This window comes from Microcaecilia unicolor, chromosome 1, assembly GCF_901765095.1.
Source record: "Microcaecilia unicolor chromosome 1, aMicUni1.1, whole genome shotgun sequence".
Taxonomy (NCBI): Eukaryota; Metazoa; Chordata; class Amphibia; order Gymnophiona; family Siphonopidae; genus Microcaecilia; species Microcaecilia unicolor.
Genome location: NC_044031.1, coordinates 767,285,396 through 767,308,187, shown reverse-complemented (window position 1 = coordinate 767,308,187; position 22,792 = coordinate 767,285,396). Strand labels below are relative to the sequence as shown.

The 22,792-nt window shown below is 48.7% G+C and overlaps 1 protein-coding gene across 5 annotated transcripts in view; it reads right to left on the bottom strand.

Moving 5' to 3' along the window:
* Window positions 1-640: 640 nt before the first annotated feature.
* PIAS1 (protein inhibitor of activated STAT 1) overlaps window positions 641-22,792 on the bottom strand; it is an 81,536-nt gene continuing 59,384 nt past the window's right edge. For all 5 annotated transcript variants that reach the window (XM_030189799.1, XM_030189797.1, XM_030189798.1 and 2 more), the window contains 8 exons: window positions 21,276-21,381; window positions 6,352-6,425; window positions 3,948-4,108; window positions 3,664-3,794; window positions 3,300-3,483; window positions 3,009-3,151; window positions 2,070-2,107; window positions 641-1,057 (listed from right to left, as the gene is read on the bottom strand). In XM_030189799.1, the coding sequence (XP_030045659.1) occupies window positions 776-1,057; window positions 2,070-2,107; window positions 3,009-3,151; window positions 3,300-3,483; window positions 3,664-3,794; window positions 3,948-4,108; window positions 6,352-6,425; window positions 21,276-21,381 (1,119 nt within the window). In that variant the 3' untranslated portion in view covers window positions 641-775. The remainder of the gene's footprint in view (window positions 1,058-2,069; window positions 2,108-3,008; window positions 3,152-3,299; window positions 3,484-3,663; window positions 3,795-3,947; window positions 4,109-6,351; window positions 6,426-21,275; window positions 21,382-22,792) is intronic.

Here is a 22,792-nt window from a genome sequence, read left to right as displayed (position 1 = left end):
GTAGCTACCAGAGCTGAGCTGAGCATGCAAGATTTCCTCCTTGGACAACGTACAGCACTCTACAGACTGTGATGGGTGGAGGCATTTGCTGTACTTAAACACTGCTCCAAGACATGAGCTTTCAGGAGTGGGAACAACAATCGCAGAGAAACCAGAAATGGCATTTAAAAAAAAATACAAAACAAATAAAATACAAACCAAAATTAAAAACAGAAGTCACACACTCCTGTAAGCTACATCCTGCAGAAATAGGGGTGCACAGTGTCCCCAAAGTCTTATAACTTAGGTGTAAAGAAAAGCTGCACAAAACAGAAGAAAGATATGCCAGGAAGGCATTCACTGAAAACCAGCATCTGAAGAAAAAGCAACGACTCAGACCATTCAAACTTCAAGAACATAATTCCTTTGTCTCTGGCTGTGAGCACGTTGTAAGAAAGTAATGCCATTCGGTGTCCAAAGAGGAGAGGAGAGGCGAGGGAATGAGCATTGAATAAAACTGACTGACGTGGAAAATCTTTAGCAGGAACCAAAATGGAGCTTCTTTTGTTACCAGACAGTCAAGTCTTAGGTTTATATACAAAAGTAAAACTGAAAATATAGTTTTTTTTCTCTGTACATGTCTTTTTTTTTTTCTTTTTTCTTTTTTTACTAAAAAAAATAAAATAAAGAAAAAAAAAGGTGGGGAAGTGTGTGTGGAAAGAACAAGGTCAAACAGAAGTGGAAGGTTTCTTCCTTCTGCCGAGTCTTGAGAGGGATGAGGAAAAGAAACCCAGACTCAGTCCAAGGAGATCACATCAGGGATGATGCCATACAGGGAACTGGGATCAGCACTGTTGCGGCTGCTCACGGCATGCCCGTGGCTCTCCCGCAGGCTGTTATTGTTACCACTGTTGCTGCCGTTCGTGGTAGGAAGTGTGGTGCTTGCCCCCGTGTTTAACTGATCCAGAAACATTTGGGAAGAGGTATATGGAAAGAAGCGGGAAGAATGCAGGAGGTCTTGCTCTTCTGACGCAGAGGCTGCAGCAGCTGCAGCTGCTAGGAGAGACGTGTTATAATGCTAAGAGGGAAAGAGAAAGAGAAATGCAAATTACAGACCGTTTCTTATGCAGTTATCAAAGTAAATGTGTCTACACATTGCCAGTTTCTCAACAGTACAGTAGGTATTTTGCTCAAATGCAATAGCACTTCCTGTCACCAACACCCACTCAATGGCTAACTGCTCAGGAGACCTCATGCACAGCTACATGCTCAGGACATGCCCAGCAGGGTTGCCAGGTGGAAAAATTTTTTCCCACCCAAACGAGCCCAAATCCAGCCCAAAACCCGCTCAAAGTCAAACCCCGCCCCTGACACCCCCACCCCCGCATCATCACCCCGCCCCCATCGGCCCCGCCTCCCCCGTCATCGGCCCCGCCCAGAACGTCACTAACCCCGCCCCCCGCGGCCGAAAAAACCGCTTTAAAAAAACGCCCAAAAGACCCAAAACAAGCCCAAAAAACCGCAACCCGCCACGGGCAAAAATTTCCTGCGGCGGGTCGCGGAAAACCGCCCAATTGGCCGGTAAAACCGCCCACCTGGCAACACTGATGCCCAGCTAGTCAGATTTCCTGGACATCCACAATGAATATTCATGAGAAAAATTTGCAAGCACTGCCTCCGTTGTATGCAAAATCTCTCTCATACATACTCATTGTGGATGTCCTGAAAACCTGACTGGTTGGGAGTGTCCCGAGGACTGGGTTGAGAACACTGCGTCACACTGATAACACGTCACGTGCAGACTCCGCAAGTGACTGTATTGTTACTTGCTGACTACAAGCGCTCTTATATCCTGCAGACAGTTACAATGGATTTCTCTCTGAAGCATCCCCTCTCCCCTACTGATGTGGTAAGTGGTACAACTTCATGTGTACAGAACACAGCACAAGCTGCCAGCTCCATTTCCCATAAGAGGCAGACTCCAGAGTTAGTTCCAGTCATGGCCACCATCCGACTCCCATGCCTCTTAGCTGCTTAGAAACATATCCCTTCACAGTCAGAATACATCATTTGATTCTGAACAAACGTACCTGATTATCTCCAGATAAGAATGGAAAGAAGTCCAAGCCTGTGGAAAGCAAACACAAAGTTAGCTAAACCTATATATTTCAACTGAGGTTTGAATTAAAACAAACAAACGAGTGGGAAGCCCTAAACTGCAAAGCTTCTGAAGAACATTCATCGCCACTGTTACTACTTTGAGAGTGGAAGTTTAGAGTTAAGAGCAAAATATAGCAGTCCGAACATTCTTACGTTTAGTATGGCTGCTGCCCTTCAGAAAACCAGAAACCAAATAATTTTTCCAACCCACACTGAAAGTCAGCCACGAGGTCTCATGAAAACTGGTCGTCACTAGACAGCAAAGCCACTTGATAACTGGCAGTGAGTAAGCTTAGAAAATCCTCTTGAGTTGTCGGCCACAACACAGGACTGTTCTAATCTTCCAACACTTAAGAACTGCACACCTCTGTGTAACTTACAGTATGCTCTGGCATTGTTTCAGGAGCTTTTTACCGGCATATGGAATGTTCCAAACACTACACCTAATTCTGATAACATGAAGTTTCAGCATCTATCACATCCAGCATGAGGGAATCACGCAGGTGAAGGGATCACTTCTGTTCAGTCCTCGGCCAATGAGGAACCTTAGCTGTCCTGAAGACAGAGTCGTTCAAGAGCTGCTGAATGCACACATCCTGCCAGAAGAGCAGGTAATGAAACAAGCTGTTGCTAACACAAACAGGTTGTGGGTGGGTAGGCAATGCAATCACATACCTCACCAGATAAGCTGTGTGTTAGGAGTCAAAATCCAACACACGTACAACTCACAAAAGGAATCCAAAAGTCTAATAAGAATAGGGCAGTTTTGTGTGCTCTTCTGATGAGTAACCCTGGTCCGAGACTCTTATCTTGCAGACTACAGGGTATGGGGGGGGGGTCACACTGGACAAGCACAGCGAGGTTCTTACCTTGCAGGTCATAGGGCATGGGAGCCATATGGAATGGGTGTCTGTAGTCTTGCACAAGAGGTGTGTTGAGATAACTTGTATCCACAGCAGGTAGGCTGGGTGTTCGAGAAATAGGAGAAGTTTGATGCGGCAGACTCAACATGCTGCAGAAAAAGAAAGAGAAGAGCCATCGAGGACCTTCAGTTTGAGAGAAGACATGGAAGCTAAGGAAACCCCAGAGGTACAGATTTAAGAGTAGAGCCACCAAATGTAGCAACAGGCCAGGCTCAAGCATGATACAAATGCACTCACCTCTTGGTATTTAGTGGTGATGCAGGTGACAAAGATGGACAACTCCTCTTGGCTGATGGCTCCTCCTCCTCATCGTCCGAGGAGCTATCTATGGTCAAGTCTATGACTTCTACTTTCTTGTTTCTGTTCGAGGCTGGCTGGTGAGAGGATATCTGATGATCCAAGGAAGTACTTAAACAGTCACCTAAAGGGCATAATTTAATACATACTACTAACTTCATACTGAGGGCAATGCAGACAAATTTAGCAACCAAGCTCATAACAGGCTACATTTAGGAACGCAAACTGTTGGAACACAGTGATAAGTTATTCCCACTCATCTTACTATAATCTTCCACACTCCTCTGTCTTCATCCTGACATACCCTCAGCCCCATTGTACGCTGTGTTAACTTCCTGGACATCTTTTCTTGATCTCATAGGAGCCCAGGACCCATCCTCTTTAAACTGGATTTCATCAGAGTCTGTACAACACTTCAGGATCTCCATGAACAACCTGCAAGAGAAAAGTCCTTCCTAATGAGCACAGACAGGCACCATGTTACTTGTAAAATACAGAGAATCACACAGACGTCTGAGCCTTATGACATTTAGGACACCTTAACAAGTTGCAGCCCAAACGCTGAAAGCGTGTGGGTTTTCCTCTCACCCGTCAATGATGAGATGCTCATAGGGAGCCTTCTTGTCACAGACGGGACATACCCACGTTGGTTTCTTCTCATTCATCTGAATATACAGAGTGGCATCAAAACACTGCAGGTGGGAGCAGGTCAGAGCTCGACATGGGATGGTCAGACGCATCTTACCCAGCTGGATAAAAGAACAAAACATATACGAAACCGATCAATACTGTAACGGAGCAGATGATAACCAGCTGTCCCATCCAGTCTGTCCACTGGTCTTCCCCTTTACTTCAAATCCCTTTAGTTAATCCAACATTCAGGCCCCACCTTCTCAATCTATTTCCACGACAGTGCTCTGTCCAGTGCTGGCCTCCACCACTCTGCTGGAAGGGCTATTTCAGGCCTCCTTGCTTCTTCCTTGGTTCTCACAAGTCCCTTAATTCATCTAACACCTAGGCTGCTCTGCTACACTTTCTCCAAACCACAAGGGATTGTCTATCCACTATTAAAACACACCAGCAACGAGCTCAGATCTCTTTACTCTTGACCTATCCTTTAGCCATAAAACAACGTTATATCTCACAACACAACTGGCAATCTCATATTTCTGATTGATATGCTCTTTAATGTATGTTTTATAGACATTTATATGGATCCTCAGGAGCTTAGCCGAGATTGGGTGGCAGAGCCAGTGGTGGGAGGCGGGGCTGGTGGTTGGAAGGCAGGGATAGTGCTGGGCAGACTTATACGGTCTGTGCCGGGGCTGGTGGTTGGGAGGCGGGGAAAATGCTGGGCAGACTTATACGGTCTGTGCCGGGGCTGGTGGTTGGGAGGCGGGGAAAATGCTGGGCAGACGTATACGGTCTGTGCCAGAGCTGGTGGTGGGAGGCGGGGATAGTGCTGGGCAGACTTATACGGTCTGTGCCAGAGCTGGTGGTGGGAGGGGGGGGATAGTGCTGGGCAGACTTATACGGTCTGTGCCAGAGCCAGTGGTGGGAGGCGGAGCTGGTGGTTGGGATGCAGGGATAGTGCTGGGCAGACTTATACGGTCTGTGCCGGGGCTGGTGGTTGGGAGGCGGGGAAAATGCTGGGCAGATTTATACGGTCTGTGCCAGAGCTGGTGGTGGGAGGCGGGGATAGTGCTGGGCAGATTTATACGGTCTGTGCCAGAACCGGTGGTGGGAGGCGGGGATAGTGCTGGGCAGACTTATACGGTCTGTGCCGGAGCTGGTGGTTGGGAGGCGGGGAAAATGCTGGGCAGATTTATACAGTCTGTGCCAGAGCTGGTGGTGGGAGGCGGGGATAGTGCTGGGCTGATTTATACGATCTGTGCCAGAACCGGTGGTGGGAGGCGGGGCTGGTGGTTGGGAGGCGGGGATAGTGCTGGGCAGACTTATACGGTCTGTGCCGGGGCTGGTGGTTTGGAGGCGGGGAAAATGCTGGGCAGACTTATACGGTCTGTGCCAGAGCTGGTGGTGGGAGGCGGGGATAGTCTGGGCAGACTTATACGGTCTGTGCCCTGAAGAGGACAGGTACAAATCAAGGTAAGGTATACACAAAAAGTAGCACATATGAGTTTATCTTGTTGGGCAGACTGGATGGACCGTGCAGGTCTTTATCTGCCGTCATCTACTATGTTACCGCTGTCCAATCTTCTGTGATATATTTTAATAGTGGATATTTATACATGCAAGATCACTTACAAAGGTCAGTCTCCTAATGCTTATGTGTATACACATTCACGCTTTCATCTTGTTTTGTATTTAGTCATTTGACAAGTTTGATTATAGGTTTTGCTGTATGTTAATATGTTTTCAAGTGTTTATGTTTAGGCTTCTTTAAATATAATTTTTATGTAACACCCTAGTTATGTTTTATATAAATCCCTTTTTGTATCAAGCCATGTGATACATTTGATTACACGTCTGTTTTATGTTTTCATGTAGTTATATCTCTCTACTTTTTGAAGGCCTTGCTGCAGTTACGTATTGTATTTTATACGTAATGGTGTTTTGCAGCACAGATATGGTCCTGTTTCTACTACTTCATATATATTATATTTTTCATTGTTCAATTTTCTGTACTCCATTTCTTAGCTCATGTTATCTGGTGCTCTAAGTTTTACTTTATGTTCCTGCAATTCTCATTTTACACTTAGTATTTAATATGTGTGTATCTTATTATAATTGATATTATGTTTTTAAAGACTTAAGGTTTTACACATTTTCTTGGTAGGCCTGTGGCCAAAACACAGTCCTGTGTCAAATCTCCCATCAAACTCTTTTCAAGTATCCGAAGTTTCTGTGTCCACCTCTGGATTGCTTCCCCTTATCGACTAATATTATGCAACAAATGTGTAAAACAACCTTCATTTCTTTGAGTTCCCTAATTCCAAACAGAGAATCGTACACCAAGATTACTCAGACTTACTGGGCATAGAAGAGATACTCGCAGACTGGTAGTGGCAATTTCACTGTCTGGATCTGCAGTTAGCTTTTCTTTAACTGTTAATCAAATACAAGAAAGAAAGAGAGAAATTAGCTCTTATCTGCTAATTTACTTTCCTTTAGTTGCTCCAGACCATGCCCTATGAGTGCATATATGTCCTCCAATCAGCAGATGGGGAGACAAACTGTGAAGTGGATACATTTGGTGTTGTGGAACCCCCTAAATAGCCCCATGGGGAACCAGAACAACCAGGAACCAAGCAGGAAACCTGAACGTCCTCGGCACAGAAATGCACTACCAAGTTAGTCTGGTTGGCTTATGCCTCTCTTGGATTATCTTCTGATTGCTTTGGGGTTTGATTTTGAGCCAAGACTCCACAGAGCCCCCTAGAAGCCAGCCAGCTTCCACCTCATGCTATTCTTTCAGTGATAAAAATCCCACAGCATGATGTACCACAAAACAATCTACTACTACTTAACATTTATAAAGTGCTACCAGGGTTACACAGTGCTGTACAATTTAACCCAGAGGACAGTCCCTGCTCGAAGGAGCTTACAATCTAAAGGACAAAAAAGTGCAGTCAATCAAATTGGGGCAGTCTAAATTTCCTGAATAGATGTATAATGGTTAGGTGCCGAAAGTGACATTGAAGAGGTGGGCTTTGAGCAAGGATTTGAAGATGGGCAGGGAGGGGGCTTGGCATATGGGCTCAGGGAGTTTATTCCAAGCATAGGGTGAGGCGAAGCAGAAAGGGCAGAGCCTGGAATTGGCGGTGGTGGAGAAGGGTGCTGAGAGGAGGGATCTGTCCTGTGAGCGGAGGTTACGGGTACGAAGAGATGAGGGTAGACAGGTAATGAGGGGCTGCAGAGAGTGCATTTGTAGGTTAATAAGAGAAGCTTGAATTGTATGTGGTACCTCATCAGAAGCCAGTGAAATAACTTGAGGAGAGGGGTGATATGAGCATATCGGTCTAGGCGGAAGAGAAGACGCGCAGCAGAGTTCTGAACGGATTGAAGGGGGGATAGATGGTTAAGTGGGAGGCCGGAAAGGAGTAGGTTGCAGTAGCCAAGGCGAGAGGTAATGAGAGAGTGGATGAGAGTTCGGATGGTGTGCTCAGAGAGGAAAGGGCGAATTTTGCTGATGTTATAGAGAAAGAAGCGACAGGTCTTGGCTGTCTGCTGGATATGCGCAGAGAAGGAGAGGGAGGAGTTGAAGATGACTCCGAGGTTGCGGGCAGATGAGACGGGGAGGATGAGGGTGTTATCGACTGAAATAGAGAGTGGAGGAAGAGGAGAAGTGGGTTTGGGAGGAAAGACAATAAGCTCGGTCTTGGCCATGTTCAGTTTCAGGTGGCGGTTGGACATTCAGGCAGCAATGTCGGATAAGCAAGCCGATACTTTGGCCTGGGTTTCCGCAGTGATGTCAGGTGTGGAGAGATAAAGCTGGGTGTCGTTAGCATAAAGATGATATTGGAAACCATGAGATGAGATCAGCGAGCCCAGGGAAGAGGTGTAGATTGAGAAAAGAAGGGGTCCAAGGACAGATCCCTGAGGAACACCAACAGAGAGCGGGATGGGGGTAGAGGAAGATCCATGAGAATGTACTCTGAAGGTACGGTGGGAGAGATAAGAGGAGAACCAGGAGAGGACAGAGCCCTGGAATCCAAATGAGGATAGTGCAGCAAGGAGTAGATTATGGTTGACAGTGTCAAAAGCAGCGGATAGGTCGAGGAGGATGAGGATGGAGTAGTGACCTTTGGATTTTGCAAGGAACAGGTCATTACAGACTTTAGTGAGTGCAGTTTCTGTCGAGTGTAGAGGGCAAAAACCAGATTGAAATGGATCGAGGATGGCATGAGAGGAGAGAAAAATCAAGGCAGCGGCTGTGAACGGCGCGTTCAAGTATCTTGGAGAGGAAGGGTAGGAGGGAGATGGGGCGGTAGTTGGAAGGACAGGAAGGATCTAGTGATGGGTTTTTGAGGAGTGGTGTGACTACAGCATGCTTGAAGGTGTCAGGGACAGTTGCAGTGGAGAGAAAGAGGTTGAGGATATGACAGATGGGGGGGTGGGGTGACAGTAGGAGAGATGGTGTTTAGTAAGTTGGTGGGGATGGGATCAGAGGAACAGGTGGTGCATTTCGAGGAGGAAAGAAGGTGGGCGGTTTCCTCCTCGGTGATATCAGGAAAAGAGGAGGCGACGGCCTGGGTTGGTTGGTTGAGGGAGTGGGTTAAAGGGTGAAGAGGAGGAAGTGGCTTGGTAGTGAATTCGAGGTTGATCTTCTGCACCTTGTCGCGGAAGTAGTCAGCCAGTGATTGAGGAGAGAGTGAGGGAGGGTGTGAGCGGAGGACACTTTGAGGAGGGAGTTAAGGGGGGCGAAGAGACGAGGGTTGGAGCCGAGAGAATTAGTCAACTGGGTGTAATAGTCCTGTTTGGCAAGGAATAGGGAGGACTGGAAGGAGGATAGCATGAATTTGTAATGAATGAAGTCGGTATGGGTGTGAGATTTCCTCCAGAGGCATTCAGCAGATCGAGCGCAGGAATCGGATGTCAGCCAGGGCTGGGGATTAGTACGCCTTGTGGGACGGGGGATGGATGGTGCAAGTGTGTCTAGAGCAGAGGAGAGAGTGGCGTTGTAAGCAGAGACAGCCTTATCGACAGACTCGGAGGACATGATGGAAGGGAGGAGATTAGAGATACTAGAGGATAAGGGTCGACAGCCTGGAGATTCCTGAAAGTAGTGGTTAGTGTTGGGCAGGACTGAGGGGGAGGGTGATGAAGTGTGAAGGTGATCAGGTGATGATCGGAGAGAGGAAAGGCTGAGGCGCAGAATTTGGAGGGTGAGCAGGTAGAGGAGAGGACGAGGTCAAGACAATGGCCAGTTTGGTGAGTAGGGGAGGTGGAGCTCAGCTGGAGGTTGAAGGAGGATGTCAGAGTGAGGAACTGAGAAGCGTAAGAGTCAGATGGGTCATCAGCGTGTATGTTAAAGTCTCCAAGAATGAGGGACGGAGATGAGGGTTCAAGAAAAATGGAGAGCCAGGCATCGAAGTCGGTAAGGAAGGAAGAGAGGGACTTATCAGGGGGGCGGTAAATGACTGCAACTCTGAGTGGCAGCGGGTAGAATAGACGGATGGAGTGAACTTCAAAGGATGAGAAGCAGTGAGATTGCGGTAGGAGGAGGGGTTGAAAACCACAGGAGGGCGAAAGTAGAAACCAAACGCCTCCACTGGGCGGGGAGTGTGGGAGAAAAGACAACCTCCATGGCATAGGGCCGCGACTGAGGCAGAGTCGTCAGGGGTGAGCCAGGTTTCAGTTAGGGCGAGCAGTTGAAGGGAACGGGAGATTAAGAGATCATGGGTGAAGGAAAGTTTGTTGCAGACCGAGCAGGCATTCCACAGGGCACACGAGAAGGGGAGGGAAGAGGGGGGGAGGAGGGGAATAGAGATGAGATTGGAGATATCCCAGAATCGATTGCATGGATAGGATGAGGACAGGTGTGGAGGACCAGGGGTAAATTAGGCCTTACCTGCTAATTTGCTTTCCTTTAGTCCCTCCGGACCGGCCCAGAATGTGACTGATGGGTTGTGCACGCCTTCCAGCAGGTGGAGACTGAGAAAAAACTGTGACTCTAGGGAGCCAATAAGAGCCCTTGCCCGTCAGAGAAAGATCCAGTAATAGAGTATCAAAGCAGAAGAAAAGAAGTACCTAATCTGTGCATCCAAAAAACCTGAGCAGCCACCGGCACATTGCCAACCAAGGGTGAGTGCCTGAAAACATATCTTTGTTTTTTTTTTGTTCTGTTTTTTAATAGTGAAACAAACTAGCAACACAGCTCCAAAAGAAAAACGATACGGAACCTCTGAAAACTCAGATACCTGAAGGGAGGGATCTGGGCCGGTCCGGAGGGACTAAAGGAAAGCAAATTAGCAGGTAAGGCCTAATTTACCCTTCCTTAGCGTCCCTCCGGACCGGCCCAGAATGTGACTGATGGGACGTAACAAAGCAGTGAAATCATGGGAGGGACCCTAACAGCCCCACCGACAACACGCGCGCCCCAAAATCAACCGAGCGACGACTGAGAATGTCCAAACGGTAGTGCTTAGAAAAGGAATGCAAGGACGACCAGGTCGCCGCCCTGCAAATGTCCTCCGGAGGAACCATACAACGCTCTGCCCACGAAGTTGCCTGACCTCTTGTAGAATGAGCTTTGACATGGTCCGGAACCGTTTTCCCAGAAATAAGATAGGCCGAAGCAATCATCTCCTTGAGCCAACGAGAAATCGTGGGTTTAGAGGCCATGAGCCCCTTACGCGCACCTCCAATCAAAAGAAATAACCGATCAGATCTCCGAAAGACCTCCGTAGATTTAGTATAGTGCTTCAACACCCGCTTGACGTCCAAACACTTCAAACTCCGCTGCTCCTGCGAGCCAGAAAATGAACCTAAGACAGGCAAAACAACTGGCTGAGAAACATGAAACCGAGATACCACCTTGGGAAGAAAGGAAGGAACCGGCCGCAAAACTACGCGATCTGGACAGAATTCCAAAAAGGGAGACCTACACGACAAAGCCTGCAACTCCGAAACTCGCCTGGCCGACGCAATGGCCACCAAAAACACCGCCTTCAGAGTTAAATCCTTCAAAGAACAGGACGACAAGGGCTCAAAAGGAGGTTTAGTAAGAACCGATAGCACCAAATTCAGATCCCACGAAGGGAACGCACAAGACAATGGGGGACGAAGAAGATTAACCCCTTTAAGGAAACGTACCACATCCGGATGAGTAGCTAACGACTTCCCTTGGATAGGACCGCCAAAACATGACAAAGCCGCAATCTGCACTTTAAGGGAAGACAACGCCAAACCTTTGTCAAACCCCCGCTGCAAAAAATCCAAAATCTGCGACACCGAAGCCGCCAGAGGAGAAATAGAATACTCCGAACACCAATCTTCAAAAATCCTCCAAGTACGTACATAATTCAAAGAAGTAGAACGCCGTCGGGAACGCAGCATAGTAGCAATAACCTGAGCAGAATAACCTTTCTTCGCTAACCTAGCCCTCTCAAGAGCCAAGCCGTAAGACAGAATCGACCCGGATCCGGATGAGCGACCGGACCCTGCGACAACAGATCTGGAGTGACCGGAATCCTGAAGGGAAGATCCACCAGAAGACGTCGAAGGTCGGCATACCACGGCCTTCGAGGCCAATCTGGCGCCACCAGAATGAGACGACCCTTGTGAGCCTCTACCTTCTGCAGCAGACGACCTATCAGAGGCCAAGGAGAAAACGCATATACTAGCCCTTCCGGCCAGGATTGAAGAAGAGCGTCCACCCCGTGCGCTTTGGGATCTCTGCGACGACTGTAGAACAGAGGAAGCTTTGCATTGACTGCGGACGCAAACAGATCCATCCTGGGAGCCCCCCAACGATCCACCAACAGACGAAACGCCACTTCGCTTAACGACCACTCTCTGGGATCGAGGAGGTGACGACTGAGAAAATCTGCTTGAACATTGAGCGTTCCTGCTACATGAGCCGCTGACAGAGCCACCAGGTTGACCTCCGCCCATTGCAGAAGCCGCGCTGCTTCTCGCTCCAACGGTAGACTCCTCGTCCCTCCTTGCCGATTGATGTATGACACCGCCGTGGCATTGTCTGACATTATTCGCACTGCCTGCCCTCTCAACAGATGACGAAACCTCAGGAGCGCTAGACGGATGGCCCTGGTTTCCAATAGATTGATTGAATTGCTGGTCTCTGGAAGAGACCAGAGACCTTGAGCAATCTGCCCCTGACAGTGAGCACCCCAGCCTTGAAGACTGGCATCCGTCGTTACTACAACCCAGCTGGGTTGCTCCAGAGGTGAACCCTTGGTTAAATTGGCTCTCCGTAGCCACCATCTCAGACTGGCCCTGACTTGCAACGAAAGTGGCAGATGGAGATAAAGCGATCCGGTCTGGGATGACCACCTGGAAAGAAGGGACCTCTGCAAAGGCCGCATGTGAGCCCTGGCCCAGGGCACCGTCTCTATTGCTGCCGCCATCAAGCCCAGAATCTGAAGATAATCTCTTGCCGACGGACTGGACATCTGTAAGAAGATTCGAATCTGAGCTTGCAACTTGAGCACGCGAGCCGGAGGGAGAAACACACAGCCGAGCCTCGTATCGAAGAGGACACCCAGATATTCTAAGGACTGAGAGGGCTGAAGATGACTCTTTTGTAGATTGACTACCCAACCGAGGGAGCGTAAGAACTCGACTACCCGAGCCGTCACCTGAACACTCTCTTGGAAAGACTTTGCCCGAATCAACCAATCGTCCAAATAAGGGTGGACTAACACACCTTCTGTTCTGAGAGCTGCCGCTACCACCACCATGATCTTGGTAAACGTGCGGGGAGCCGTAGCTAGCCCGAAAGGAAGAGCCCGAAACTGAAAATGGTGGCCTAGAATCGCGAAACGAAGAAACTTCTGATGTGCCGGACGAATTGGAATGTGAAAATAGGCTTCTGTAAGATCTAGCGAAGTCAGGAACTCTCCTGCCCGCACCGCAACAATGACAGACCGAAGAGTTTCCATCCGGAAAGAGGGCACCTTGAGAGCCCGATTGACCCCCTTGAGATCTAAAATGGGACGGAAAGTCTCGTCCTTCTTGGGCACCAGAAAATAGATGGAGTAACGGCCCTGACCTCTCTCCGCCGACGGCACCGGACAAATCGCTCGAAGATCCAGAAGCTTGCGCAGAGTAAGACGAACAGCTCTGGCCTTGATGCGAGACCGACAAGGCGATTGCAGGAAAGCATCTGACAAGGGACGAGCAAACTCTAATGCGTACCCGTCTCGAATAACTTCTAGAACCCACTGATCTGAGGTAATTTGGGCCCACCTCTCTTGAAATTGCGCCAACCGAGCGCCCACTGGGACCAGAGGCTGGGCCCGCACACCTTCATTGCTGCGAATTGGAAGAGGTGGAAAAGGAACCCCCTGTCCCCCGACCTCCTCGACGACCTCCCCGAAAGGACTGAGTTCTTTGGGCAAATCTAGACCGAGGGCCTTGAAAACCTCTGGTTGAACGGAACCGACGAAAATCACGCCCTCTGCCACGAGCGGAAAAAGAACCACGACCAGAACCTCTAGGCCGATCCTCCGGTAACCTCGGAACTTTAGCCTTACCTAAGCTATTCACCAGTTTGTCTAGCTCCTCTCCAAACAAAAAGGAGCCCTTAAAAGGAAATTTGCTTAGTTTGGACTTAGAAGCCGCATCCGCAGACCAACCACGAAGCCAGAGAGTACGGCGAGCCACAACTGAAAAAGCCATAGACTTTGAAGAGGCCCGAAGCAAATCATACATAGCATCTGCCAAAAACGCAGAAGCCATCTCCAGCTTAGCCACATCGTGGTCAATGGCCGAAAAATCATCCGAAGGACGGTCCAAAACCCGCTCGGACCACCGGAAACTTGCTCGTGCAACCAAGGAACCACAGATGGCGGCCTGCACTGCCAGAGCTGAAACATCAAAAACATTCTTTAACAGGGATTCAATCCTGCGATCCTGGGGGTCCCGCAGTGCCGTGCCACCATCTACCGGCACTGTGTTCCGCTTAGTCACCGCAGAAACCACAGCATCCACTACCGGAGAACCTAAAAGCTCTTTATCCGCCTCAGGAACAGGGTAAAGCCTGCCCATGGCTCTAGCCAACCGAAAACCAGAATCCGGACGCTCCCACTGAGCCTGGACAATATCCCTTATGTCTTGATGCATGGGAAAAGACTTGCCGGCCCTGCGAATTCCTTTTATCAGCATATCTACCTTCCTAGTCTCAACCACAGTACTATCCTGGTCATCAAAACGAAGCGTAGAGGAAACTTGAGAAATAAGCTCCTGAAGGTCATCCTTATGAAATATTCTGACCACTGAAGGATCCTCCCCTAAGGAAAGGGGATCACCCTCATCTACCGTCTGAGAAAAATCCTCTGAAAAAATCTCCTCAGGAAAGCCTGACTCCTCTGCTAAAACCGGGAGCTCTGGATCAGGATCAAAGGAGTCCTCCTGCTCTGCCTGCAGGGACTGCCTGACTCTCTTTAAAGGCACAGCAGAGCCTTCCAGGGAATCCTGTGCTGGAGGTACAGCAGGAGCTGATTGATGTAATAAAAATGCCTGATACATTTGAAGGACAAACTGCGGAGGAAATCCAACAGCTCCCTGAGGCAACAATGAGGCTGAAGACTGTTGAACAGAAGGCAGAGAGGCCCTAGGGGCATCAGGCCCAGCAAGATCCAAAATGGCGGGCGTTCCCGCCAAAATCGGCAACGAGGGAGCGGGAGACGCGACCGCAACACGGGAACCCGAATCGGCCCCCCCCCCGACGCCTGTAGCACTGAAGCCGGCGATTTAGCTGGTCCTACACCCTGCTCCTCAAAAATCTCATCTGCCGTACAAAACTTACATACTCCGCTTGAACCGAGGCCCCGACGCTGACAGACGGAGCAGCGCCGCAAGCGCTCAGACATCGCGAACAGCTGATCGCCAAAACAAACAACAGCCCCCGAAAACGAAAGTAAAAGCGCTACTCGGCAGAAAACAACAACGGAGCTGCCCTGCTTGCTCAAATAGACTCAACCACAGTAGTGCTGACAATCACGGAGCCCAAAGCCCGGATTTGCTTTTTTTTTTTTTTTTTTTTAAAGAGCAGCTGCCTCTCCCTGCCTCTACAGTTCTCTCTACTGAGGAGCTGGAGGAAATTCACAGGAGTCAGCCTGTTCCAGACAACAGACTGCTACTGAAAGCATCTCAACATCAATATTATGCTTAGTTAATAGGGAGGAATAGGGGGGGAGGGACTCGACCATCCGAGTGTGACACCCCCGGGGCAAAAGAGACCCCCACGGACCTCAGCCCCAAATAAGCAGGTTTTTTTTTTTTTTAAACAAATGCACAGGAGAAACTGAACCTTTTACCAGAAAAAAATGACACTAGAGAAAAGAAAAGAATGAGACTGAAGGACTCACCACCTTCCACCTGCTGGAGACTGAGATTACTGGATCTTTCTCTGACGGGCAAGGGCTCTTATTGGCTCCCTAGAGTCACAGTTTTTTCTCAGTCTCCACCTGCTGGAAGGCGTGCACAACCCATCAGTCACATTCTGGGCCGGTCCGGAGGGACGCTAAGGAAGATTGGGATTAATGTCCCCAGCGGAGAGCAGGAGAAGGAGTAAGATAGTACAGAGAAGAGTAGGAGAGGTACGACAACAGCGATGAAGGCGAGATGTACTCAGATAGAAAGGAGATGGATGAATAGAAGGAAGGAAATGTTTAAGGTTGAGAGCTGAGAAAAAGGAAGAGGAAAAAAAGACGGTGAGATGATGAATACAGATGGTGGAAAGTGTGTTCCTGCAGTGTACAGTGGTTTAAGATGGAGAAACAAATTAGGAAAGGACAGTGCCAAGAAGAAAAAGTGTACTGGAGCTATAAGTAGTAACTGGGAGAAAATTAGATGTAAAGAGAAAAATGCCTCACGTGCCATTAGGTGTGCGGCACCTACAGCGGAGGCCCTGAGTGGATCGGAGTGGACCTGGGAGTCACCCCGGAGAAGGCTGTAAAGGATATGCAGATGAGCTGCAAGTCCTCCACAGCACCTGAAAGGCAGCTGGTGGTAGAGCTGGGCACCTCTCAGCTGAGGAAGGCTTACCAGGGGTTAGGCCGAAGCCAGCATTCCACCCCCTGAGGGTCGCCTAGACAAACTAGGGAGGGAATGGAAACAGCCAACACTCACTCCAGAACCGCTGTCCCAAAGGCAGCTTCTTCCCAAGCTTGGACATCCAAAACAATAGTACTTGACGAAAGAATGCAGGGACAACCAGGTAGCCACCTTGCAAATGCCTGCGATTGGAATCAACGTGTACTCTCATCCACGAGGTCACCTGCACCCAGGTAGAATGCGCACACAGACCCCGAGGAGCACTCCTGTCCCTGAACAAATAGGTAGAGGAGATCGTTTCCCAGAGCCACCTGGAGATCGTTACCTTCGTGACAACCCCCACCCCACCCCTGCAGTGACCCACAAAGAGACGATCGGAGAGTCTAAACTCCGCTGTCCTGTGCAAACAACAGCAAAAAGCCTGACAAACATCCAGCTGATAACTATCACCAGCTCCTGCCACAAAAACACCAGAAGAGAGATGGTCTGGTAAGCATGAAATGGCGAGACCAACTTCTGTAAGAAGGACAGAACCGAACACAGAACAACATACTCCTCGAGAAACAAGAGAAAAAGGCTCCCGACGTGACATGACCTGACCCTCAGAGACTCTCCGTGCCAATGTAATGGTGACCAAAAAGGCCACCTTGAGGGAAAGATCCTTCAGAGGTCAACGTCTAAAAAGGGAGTGCACTGTAATGAGGCCAGCACCAAATTCAGGTCTCAAGGCAGAACGATAAACCTCACTGGACAGTGCAAACAACGAACTCCCTGCAAAAACAGAAACAACAAAAAAGGCGGCATCAGGTTGGACAGAGAGGGAATGACCCTGGACTGGCCCCTGAAAAAGGGCTGCCAACTGGCACTTCGACGTGAGGACTCTCAAAAAAATGCGCCAGACCCCAACACAGTCCAGTGAAGTGAACAGCTTTCTCACACTCAATAATGCAGAAATGACAGCCGTCGAATAACCATGTCCATTCAAGAGTCACACCGTAAACGAGAATCGAGCAATGTCTGGACTGGTCACTGGGCTTTGAAACAGCACTGGAGTTGCAAGTGACAGCAAGTGCAACAGATCCCCGTACTATAGACTGTGAGGCCAGTCTAAGGCGACCAGCACCACTGGCATATCATGAGTCTCTATGAGCTGAAGAACCCAACCCACAAGGGGTAGTGGGGGAAACACATACAGAAGGCTGTTGTGTGGCCACGGCTGGACAAGCGCATCGAGGCCCTCCGACATCGGCTGCTTCTGTCGACTGAAGAAACATGACGCTTTGGCATTCTGAGCTGTGGCCCTTCACCAGAGCACCAGAGTGAAAACCCTCTGCAGAAAAGGACCACTCTCCCGGATCGAGAAGGGTCTGACTGAAGAAGTCCACCTGCACATTCAAGCCAGCCAGCCACGTGCTAAGCCAAGAACAGAAGGATGTAAGCTTTCACCCAGGATAACAACTCGGTCACCTCAAGCACTGTCTCTGCTCCTGATGCCCCCCTGACTATTCACATATGCCACAACCGTGGCATTGTCCGAGAGAACCCGGACTGCTTTCTTCTCCAGAAGGGGCTGAAAGGCCACCAGAGCTAAATGAATGGTCCTGGTCTCCAGATGGTTGATAGGCCACATAGCCTGGTCCGGAGGCCTAAGGCCCTGGGCCAACTGGCCAAGACAGTGTGCTCCCCAGCACAGGAGACCGGCATCAGTCATCAACAGTACCCACGGCCAGGGCCTCGAGCAGCATCCTGGCCATCAGATGGCCTGGGTCCAGCCACCAGCACAGACTGCCCCACAGTGCCCTGGACAAGGGAAGAAGAACCCAAAGGTTGCTCAACATTGGAGACTAGCGAGGACCACTGCAGAGGATGCATGTGAGCCCTCGCTCACAGCACTACCTCGATCGTCGCCGCCACCATGGAGCTAAGGACCTGAAAAATACTCCACGCAGGTGGGGGGGGGGGGGGGGGGGGGGGGGGGGTGATGACCCAGCAAGGCCCATACTTGGGCTTGAAGCTTCAGCATCCGGGACCGAGGCAGGAATATCTTGTCCATCGCCATATTGAACTTACACCCAGATATGCCAGGGATTGGGTGGGTTGAAGTCGACTCTCTGCTATGTTGACCAACCAAGCCGATATGCTGCAACAGGGACACCACCCGGATCTGTAGCCCACAAACTCTCCTAGTGAGACTAGGCCCTGATTAACCAATCATCCAGGTAGGCTTGCACCAACACCCTCTCCCTTTTGGAGATGGGCCACTGCCACCACCATCACACCTTGGTGAAAGTCCTGGGCACCATGGCCAAACCGAATGGATGGAAGTGCCTGGAACTGGTAATGCTGGCCCAGGATCAAAAGTGTAAGAATTTTTGATGGTCTGGATGGATGGGAATGTGGTGGTAAACCTTGGAGAGGTCCAATGCTGTGAGAAACTCGCCCTTGCGCACAGCCACAATCACGGACTGCAGAATCTCCCATGCAGAACAAGGAAACATGGAGGGCCCTGTTGACGCCATCAAGATCCAAAATGGGCTGATATGTGCTCTCCTTCTTGGGAACCACAAAATAGATGAAATACCTGCCAGAAACAATCTCACTTTGCAGCACTGGCTTGATGGCCTGGAGCTCCAAGAGACAGCTCAATGTCTGGTGAACAGCCGCTGTCTTTTCTGGTGAGCCACATGGAGACAGCAGAAACTGCTCCCACAGTGGACAGAAAATCTCCAGAAAGTAATCGACTCACAACAGATCCAGGACTTGTTGGATGTGATCTGGACCCTCCTCTGATAAAAACTCAGGGGAAAAGGTGGAGGACCCCCTCTAAGGAACTAGAAACCAACTGACTACCACCTTCCAACGGGAGATCCTGAGATTGAACCAGAAAGTCAAGTACCCCCCCCTCCCCCAGCGTGCTCCAAACCCAGAGCTCTCCCCGGGTTCTTGCCACACAGATGCACTGGAATCCATCAGACCAGAGTCGTCCCGGTGTGAAGGACCTCCAAGCGAAGCCTCTTCACAGACCTGGCACAGGTGCAAGAATGTAGCATGCCTTTGTAACGGAAACCACCAGAGAAAAGGTGGGAAGCAGGCCACATACCAGTCTCAAAGCGCACCCACAATGCCCGCAACTGGAGTGGGATCGGACCTCAGAGACCAGCAAGAAGTAAGGAATACCACCCTAGCCCCTGCTCTCCAACCTGACACAATGCCTTTGTCGTCTTTTTTTTTTTGCACAAAGCAGCTCATTCAGAAGCTCCAGGTCCCCACGGGGTTGCCTAAAGGAACCCCTCTCTGAGAACAAGAGAGGGAGCCGAGGCAGACCCCAAAACAAAGGTCAGGCAAGGAAAGGGGCTAGTAAAGGGGGGGGGGGGGGGGGGGAGGGACCCGCACCATGGAACCCCCACAGGTTCCGGAGGCTGTAGAGCGTCAGAAAACCCGGCAGTAAAATAGCTTTGCTTGATATCTGTCAATAAGATATGCCCCTCGAGTTATCCCCCCCCCCCCCACCATAACATCTTGCCGCTTGAGCCTGTAGCTCTTTAGTCTTATTATTTTCTTTTAAACAAAAAGAAGTCTCAATCTATTCCTGAAAAGTACCCCCCCCCCTTTTTTTCTTTAAATCACAAGCTAAAAAAATAATCCAGAGCCCCCAGCACCTACCTACCATCTACTGATTCCGATAAACACCGAGGGATTCAGGGCTCCACAGCACATCTCAGTCTTCCCATCTGCTGATAGGAGGACCCCTACTCATAGGACATGGCCTAGAGCTGACACTAAGGAAACAAGCTGAAGATACCTGTGACAGGTTTGGTCCAAGAATAAACAGAAGCAGACCCGCTCCCAAGCCTGCAATATGCAGGTCTAAATGGAGCAGAGACTTGGGAAGAGGGATAAACAGACCCTCTGCTCATACACTGCTGTGGAATCATGCGTTTCACAAGCCCCACACCTCTTCCTCTGCACTTCAAACAGCCCTGAGAGCAGAAAAATTAATCTAGGATGTACATATGAGGTGGCTTACTTTGTGGCCCATGTGATGGAGGAGGATGGAGAAATCTCCAGGTATGGCATCTGCCTCTACCTCCCCTCATTTGACCACAAATGGCAGCAAGTGGGGGTAAGGCAGGAACTGACTGGAAACTCAGATGTACAAAACTGGAAGCCAGCGGTTCCAAAACCTCTCCTGTGGAAATCTACAACGTACACATACATGAGAGAGATTTGCATGCACAGTTCTCTCATGCATACTTAGTTTTGGGAATCAGTGCTATGGACAGACGCATCTGTCTTGTCTCATAAGTAGTTGCTTCCCTCTATAGTCTAGATTTATTGCAGGCTGAACATGTAGAACAGATGAGAGGCTGAAGCTTTGCATACCAAGACTGAAAAGCAGCACATGCTAATTTCAAGAGCTGCAAAGCCAACAGGACTGGATGAAATCACACACTGGGATTTAAAGGATGGGAAACCTGAAATTAGATTATACATTTTCAAGAAACTAAGGGCTCTGTTTACTAAGGTGCGTTAGTGGTTTTAACGCACGCACACTAACCGTGTAGGCACCTATAGGGATATTGTAGGCGTGTACACAGTTAACGCGAATACATTGTTAGCATGCATTAAAAATGCTAATGCGCCTATAACATGGCTTAGTAAACAGGGCCCTAAGAGTCTTTGGGGAAACAAAAATGAGGGCCAGCCTCACTGCCTTCAACCTTCTGAATTCTTCTTGAATTTCACCGTCTCCAAGTACACCAGAGGACAGAAGAGGAAATGAGTTTAAACAGGCGTGTGTGTGATGTGACTTGTGGATTTCACACATGGAACCTCTATATAATCCATATGTCACAGTGGATGTACACACACAAACTTTCTATAACCTCAGTTATGGGTTTAAACTGTGAATTGTTCAGGTTTTTAGGTGGGGTATAAGTTTTAAAAACAAATAAAATAGTTGTACCACAGAAAAGCGGTATATCAAACCCAATATCCTTGAAATCCCCTTTTTAAACATTTTTATTTTAAACCAAAATACTACAAAGAGCCAATGATACAAACACAATACATCCGTCCCCCAACTCCCCTCCCACCCCTTTAAAGGTGAAGTGGCTGCACATCATTATTGTAATTCTCACACAAATCCTGCTTTACTTATTACAATGGTTATTAATCTCTCCCTTCTGGGGTCGAAACCCCCAGGATACATACTTAATGCCCTTGAATGGTCGGGATTTCGAATGCCTTTTGCTCGCAATCTCTGGAGTAAAACTGCAGAAGACAGCTGCTTGACCAAATACACGGCCACTGAATAGTTCTAAAGGGTAAAACAGAAATGGGTAAATTTTGCAGATTAAGTAAAACAATCAATTCCTATTAAACACGCATGGCCCAATTCTCTCCGTGTTTTGTTCAAGCCCAGGGGCCTATAACAAAATAATGCAACATTTTACACATAAATGGAACAATTTCTTAACATCTCAATCCAAAAGGACTGAAGGAAGGAAAAAAAGTGTGAGAGTCAGCACAGGCGACCAAGGAACCAACTCCAGGTCACAGATATGGAGGATGTACAATATCACTACAGCCCTGACAGATGATTAAAGTGAATAAAACTGACCTCAAAACATGGGCATGTATATTAAGGATAACCAGCCAGTACAAGCTCTCTGAGGCTGGCTGTGCTACTCCACACTGAGATGACAACAGCAAAGAATAGATGCATCATGGGTGGATTATGGATTATGGGAATGTTCTCTTCAGCGACATTAAGCAGACATCACTGAAGAGATACAGTCTGTTAAGAATATTACTGGGAAGCTCTATATCATGCTACAAAACTCAATAAGAACGTAAGTGTTGCCATACTGGGACAGAAGGTTCCTCTGTTTCCAACAGTGGCCAATCCAGGTTACAAACATTTCTATAGTGCTACCAGACGTATGAATCGCTGTACGCTGGACATTATTATTATTATTTGTACCATTTGTATCCCACATTTTCCCACCTATTTGCAAGCTCAATATGGCTTACATTTGCCGTTATGGCTATTGCCATTTCCGGACTTTAGATATGCACATGATTTTTCAATCAAGTGGTACATATATGGTAGAAGAATGCATTGTGTACTTGCGTACTTGTTAACACGTGGTTTGCAAATAAGTGCGTATATGTATAGTAGAAGAACACACTGTGGTCTTGTGTAGATGTCGGCTTTATGTCGTTGCTCAGGTGATGGTATTAAGGTGAGAGTAATAGTGTAGGGCAGTGGTTATGTCGTTTCGGTCTCAGTCTTCGTTCTTGTTTAGAAGTAAGGACGGTTGTTTGTTGTATGCTTTTTTGAATAGTTCCGTTTTCAGTAGTTTAGATGGTTAGATCTTGCGTTGTCTTTATGGTCTTCGGGAGCGCGTTCCATAGCTGTGTGCAAATGTAGGGGAAGCTGGTTGCATAGGTGGACTTATATTTTAATCCTTTGCAGTTGGGGTAGTGGAGGTTAAGGAATGTACATGCTGACCTTTTAGCATTCCTAGCAGGTAGGTCTATGAGGTCTGACATGTAGGCCGGAGCTTCTCCATTTATAATTTTATGGACCATGATGCATACTTTGAACGCAATTCGTTCCTTTAGTGGAAGCCAGTGTAGTTTCTCTCTTAGCGGTTTGGCGCTTTCGTATTTTGCTTTCCCGAATATAAGTCTGGCTGCCGTGTTTTGGGCTGTCTGAAGCTTCT